At 45.2% G+C, this 5,649-nt stretch overlaps 1 protein-coding gene across 1 annotated transcript in view; it reads right to left on the bottom strand.

Moving 5' to 3' along the window:
- DBF4B (DBF4 zinc finger B) overlaps positions 1-2,347 on the bottom strand; it is a 44,823-nt gene extending 42,476 nt beyond the window's left edge. Inside the window, 2 exon segments of the mRNA XM_025362382.1 lie at positions 1,674-1,736; positions 2,135-2,347. Of these exon segments, the coding sequence (XP_025218167.1) occupies positions 1,674-1,736; positions 2,135-2,153 (82 nt within the window). The 5' untranslated portion in view covers positions 2,154-2,347.
- Between the last annotated feature and the right edge of the window lie 3,302 nt (positions 2,348-5,649).

Here is a 5,649-nt window from a genome sequence, read left to right as displayed (position 1 = left end):
AAAAAAAAAAAAAAAAAAAAAAAAAAAAAAATCAAACTGGAATAAAAATGAAAATAAAAACTCTCTAAAATCCACACATAATCATCTTATAGTAAATTTTAAGAACAAATATAAAAAAGTATAATCTAAACTATTGGGCTGGGCGCAGTGGCTCATGCCTGTAATCCCAACACTTTGGGAAGCCAAAGAGGGTGATCGCTTGGGCCCAGGAGTTGAAGACCAGCCTGGGCAACATGGCAAAACCTCGTCTCTACAAAACAAACAAACAACAAAAAAAAAAATTAGTTGGGCATGGTGGTAAGTGCCTCTAGTCCCAGCTACCTGGCAGTCTGAGGTGGGAGGATCACTTGAGCCTGGGGAGGCTGAAGCTGGAGTGAGCCATGACTGCTCCACTGCACTCCAGCCTGGGTGAGAGAGCAAGACCCTGTCTCAAAATAAATAAAATAAAATAAAATATTTTTTTTCTTTCATCAATATAATCCATAGGCTCACATAATCTAAAACATTTAATGAGAAAAGCAGGTCACTTACAAAGCAACAAGAATAAGAAAGAAATGCTGAAGAAAACAAGGAGAAAACACTAATTTTTCAACGTGTCGAAGGAAAAAAAATCTTGACTTAAATTTTACTACAAGGCTGAAATAAATATATTCTTAGTTTATCACACAAAGCCTCCTTTTGAAAACACTCTTGAGGGAAGTTCTCTAGAGAAACAGAAAGAAAAAAAGAAAAGCAACAAGAGATGAGAAGAATTAAGAATAAATAACTCAGTAAATGAAGTGAATTACTGTTTAAAAGGCAACAAACCAATGGCATATCTGTTAACAATCCAGAAGTAACACTAGATGGCATTTTTTTTTTCTTTTTTTTTGAGACAGTCTCGCTCGGTCACCCAAGTGCAGTGGCGCAATCTCGGATCGCTGCAAACTCTGCCTCCCAGGTTCAAGCAATTTTCCTGCCTCAGCCTCCTGAGTAGCTGGGACTACAGGCACGCCTCACCACACCCGGCTAATCTTTTGTATTTTTAGTAGAGACGGGGTTTCACCGTGTTAGCCAGGATGGTCTCAATCTCCTGACCTCGTGATCCGCCCTCCTTGGCCTCCCAAAGTGCTGGGATTACAGGAGTGAGCCACCGCGCCCGGCCAACTGGATGGTATTAACTAAAGGGGCAGTATGGAGGGAAGTGCCATGCGCTAAAATACTTACCTAATTAGGTAGCGGTGTTTAACTTACGGATTTTATTGTAAACAACTACGAATGTAATAATTTATAAATTTAATAAGTCACTCTATCCTGACTCCACATCTGTCTGCTATTCTTGTTCATAATATGAGTCTTACTTGACCTTTACCATGAATCCCAAAATGGTCTATGATGCTGCGTCCATACACACACACATAAAACCACTAAGTGGGCCGGGCGACATGGCTCACGCCTGTAATCCCAGCATTTTGGGAGCCCTAGTCAGGAGGACTGCTTGAGGCCAGGAGTTCGAAACCAGCTTGGCCAACACAGCGAGACCCCCGTCTCAATAAATAAATAAAATGAACAAATAAGTATATAAAAACACTGAGCGATCAGAAAACTCCAACAGGGCGAACATTTCTTGGTCTTTTCCAAGAGACCCTGGGGCAATTTTCATCTCCTGTCCCTAGTTCTGACTTTTTACCCACCTAGGTCCGGGGCCCGGGGCCTACTGTCAGCCATGGAACTCTCCAGCTCGAGGCAATCGTTTCCTGAGAAAGGACATAACAGCAGCTCAATCATCTTCACCAACCCTTCGACCTTCCATGCCTCCCGCCCACTACTGTCTCCCAAAACTCGCACAGAAACGCGACTCCTGGGAACAGCATGCTCCCCGCCTCCTTTCAGACTCCGCTCAGTCAACGGCCGTGACCTCTTGGCCACCTCCAGTCCATCTCAATCTCCATACCTCCCTCCAGGCTGTTGTCCCCTACGTTCCTGTGCCACCTTCACTCCTCGGTCCCCTCAACTCCTTCCCGGCCCCTATACCCTCCTCAGCTTCTGCACCTACCCGCTGCTCAATTCCTAAGCGCCCTCCACGACCCTGCACCTGGCCTCAACTATTAACGACCCCTTCCGCCTTTCTTTCTCCCCTTCCCGGCATCCGTACCCTTTATCGGTTCGCTCATCAAATGCCGGCTCCTTTTCGGCCTCCGTACTCCTTCATCAGAGGCCTCCGTATTACGTTCGCGCGCTCCATGAGCTCTTCCCTACTCTACAGCCCCGGTTACCCCAGGGCAGCTAAAACATCATTCTCTTGGCGTCCTCGGCCGCGGTTTCAGTTTAAATTTCCTGCCGGCTCCGCCCCTAAAACAAGGCAGTAGCTGCGAGATCCGCCCTACGGTGTCCTTGGAAGGACAATATTAGTTCCGCAAGTCCTCTTTCCGTTCCCCCCACCCCCTACGTCTTCTCAAACCGTCTCTTTATTTCTCGGCTCTTCATTGGCTTGACGGCTTTGACCCTTAATGGTCCTCAAGTTGAGGACTAGTTGTCGCTTTTTAGTGATTCTTCACACTGAGCTGCATTGAAATTCCTAGAAGTTTGAATACTAAATAACAAAATAAGCCTAACACCTGCAGAGCATTTGCAGTTTACATAAAGATTTCACTTACACATCATCATTTCATCTTCACATTTTTGTCCCCCTCCCATTCTTCAATTATTACCTGCCCAACAAAACTTCTCAAAAAACGTATCTTTATCCCTCACATCCCATCTTTTCTTCAACCCATCTGATTAGACTTTGCTAATTAGAGATCAAATTTGACCTAATTAGAGATCATTCAGTGGAGAGCTGGTGATCTCCCCACTAAAACTGTACTTATCCAGGTCAACTGTGATTTCCACAGTCTCAAATACTATCCTCATCATATCCAACTTATAGAAGATGGACCATTCCTTCTTTGATATACTGTCTTCTGTTTGCTTCCATGACTCAGCACTTTTTGCCCTATCTCAATGGTTCGTCCTCAGACCTCTTTGCTGGATCCAAAGCCACTGTTCACCTATATACGTTGGAGTATGTCAACGCTTTAGCCCTTATCCCTCTCCCTTATCTCCCTAAGAGATCTCATCCAGCTCCATGGCTTTACAATTCAGCTCTGCCACGCCTTCAGATTTTCTGTGACTCTGCCCTGTCTGATCTTCAGACTCACATATTCAAGTGGCTACTGGTTATTTCAGTTTGGATGTCTAATAGGCACCTCAGGCTGAACACATTCCAAACAGAACATTTGTTTCGCTGCCCCTGTCAAAAAACCACCTGTTCTCCCCGCAGGTCTTCCCCTCTCAGTAAAATGTTAGTGTTTACTCAAATGTCACCATCATTCACCCAGTTGCTCAAACCAAAAACCTAGAAGTTATCTTTCAGTACTCTCCCTTGTGCCCATCCCCACTCCAAGAACAAATCCTACTAACTCTGCCTCCAAAGTACATCTGGAATCAGACCACCACCACCCTAGTTCTAGCTGCTATCATTTCTTGCCTAAAGTACCCGGTCAATTCTTCACTTGCACTCCCAAGTAGCTTCCTACCTTTCCCCAATATAATCCATTCTCCATTCAGAAACCAGAGTGATAATTTTTATATTTATTTATTGAGAGGGAGTCTCACTCTGTTGCCCAGGCTAGAGTGCAGTGGCGCGATCACGGCTCACTGCAACCTTTGCCTCCGGGGTTCCGGCCATTCTCCTGCCTCAGCCTCCTGAGTAGCTGGGATTACAGGCGCCTGCCACCACACCCAGCTAATTTTTGTATTTTAGTAGAGTCGGGGTTTCACCAGGTTGGCCAGGCTGGTCTCGAACTCCTGACCTCAGGTGATTCGCCTGCCTCAGCCTCCCAACCGTGCCCGGCCCAGGGTGATATTTTTAAAACACTGGTAGAGGTATATATAGTACATATACTTGGTATCTCTTCCAGTGGGACTCCTCCCTGAGGAAGCTTATACATCTCAGACCTGATGAACGAACAAAGGCTTGGCCATATGACTTGCTTTGGCTCATGAAAAAAGAAAAAAGTGACATCACTTCCAAGCAGAAACTTTAAGAGGCAAGATGGTTCAGCATGTTCTTTTTTCACATGTGTGACAGAATTTGTCTAATAGAGGTATCTGCCTCAGCATTGTTTGCAATACCAAAAGATCAAAAGCAACGAAAATATTGATTAACAATGGGCAGTAGGTTAAATAAATTATGGTGTAGTCATACTGTGCAACACTATGCAACTCTAAAAAATGAAAATACTTTAAAACATAAATGTATTTAGGGAGTCCTAGCCAGAGCAATCAGCAAGAAAAAGAAACAAAAGGCATCCAAATAAGTAAAGAGAAAATCAAATTATCTCTGTTTACTGAAGATATGATTCTATACCTAGAAAACCCTGAAGACTCCACTAAAAGGCTCCTAGACCCAATAAATCACTTTAATAAAATTTTAGGATTAAAAAAAATCAACACACAAAAATCAGTAGCATTTCTATACACCAATAATGTTCAAGCTGAGAGCCAAATCAAGGATGTGATCCCATGTACAATAGTCACACACGAGGCTGGGCGCGGTGGCTCACGCCTGTAATCCCAGCACTTTGGGAGGCTGAGGCGGGGGGATCACTTGAGGCCAGGAGTTCGAGACCAGCCTGGCCAACATGGTGAAACCCCATCTCCACTAAAAATACAAAAATTAGCCTGGAGTGATGGTACACAACTATAATCCCAGCAACTCGGGTGGCTGAGGCACGAGGATCACTTGAGCCCAGGAAGCAAAGGTTGCAGTGAGCCAAGATTACCCCACTGCATTCCAGCCTGGGTGACAGAGTGAGATTCTGTCTCCAAAAAAAAAAAAAAAAGCCAGCCGAGCACGGTTGCTCACACCTGTAATCCCAGCACTTTGGGAGGCCGAGGCGGGCAGATCACCAGGTCAGGAGATCGAGACCATCCTGGCTAACATGGTGAAACCCCGTCTCTACTAAAAATACAAAAAATTAGCCAGGTGTGGTGGCAGGCACCTGTAATCCCAGCTACAGGCTGAGGGAGAATAGCTTGAACCTGGAAGGCAGAGGTTGCGGTGAGCTGAGATCTTGCCATTGCACTCCAGCCTGGGCAACAAGAGTGAAACTCCATCTCAAAAAAAAAAAAAAAAATCATTTCTTTTGCAGCAATGTGAGTGCAGCTGGAGGCCATTCTCCTAAGCAAATTAGCACAGAAACAGAAAACCAAATATTGCATGTTCTCACTTTTAAGTGGGATCTAAACCCTGTATACACACAGACATGAAGATGAGAACAATAGACACTGGGGACTCCAAAAGGAGGGAAAGCTAGAGAGAGGAAAGTGGGTAATGTGTTCACTGTCTGGGTGATGAGATCACTAGAAGCCCAGGCCAGGTGTGGTGACTGATGCCTGTAATCCCACCACTTGGGAGACCAAGGCAAGAGGATCACTTGAGACCAGGGGTTTGAGACCAGCCTGGGCAACATAGGGAGAACCTTTCTCTACAAGAAATAAAATAAAAAAGTAGCTGAGCATTAGGTATGCACCTGTGGCCCCAGCTATTGGAGAGGCTGAGGTGAAACGGTCACTTGAGCCCGGGAGGTCAAGGCTGCAGTGAGCTATGATTGCCCCACTGCAGTC

Source organism: Theropithecus gelada, chromosome 16, assembly GCF_003255815.1.
Source record: "Theropithecus gelada isolate Dixy chromosome 16, Tgel_1.0, whole genome shotgun sequence".
Lineage (NCBI taxonomy): Eukaryota > Metazoa > Chordata > Mammalia > Primates > Cercopithecidae > Theropithecus > Theropithecus gelada.
Note: the sequence above shows the minus strand (reverse complement) of the source record. Positions and strands in the feature narration are given on the sequence as shown.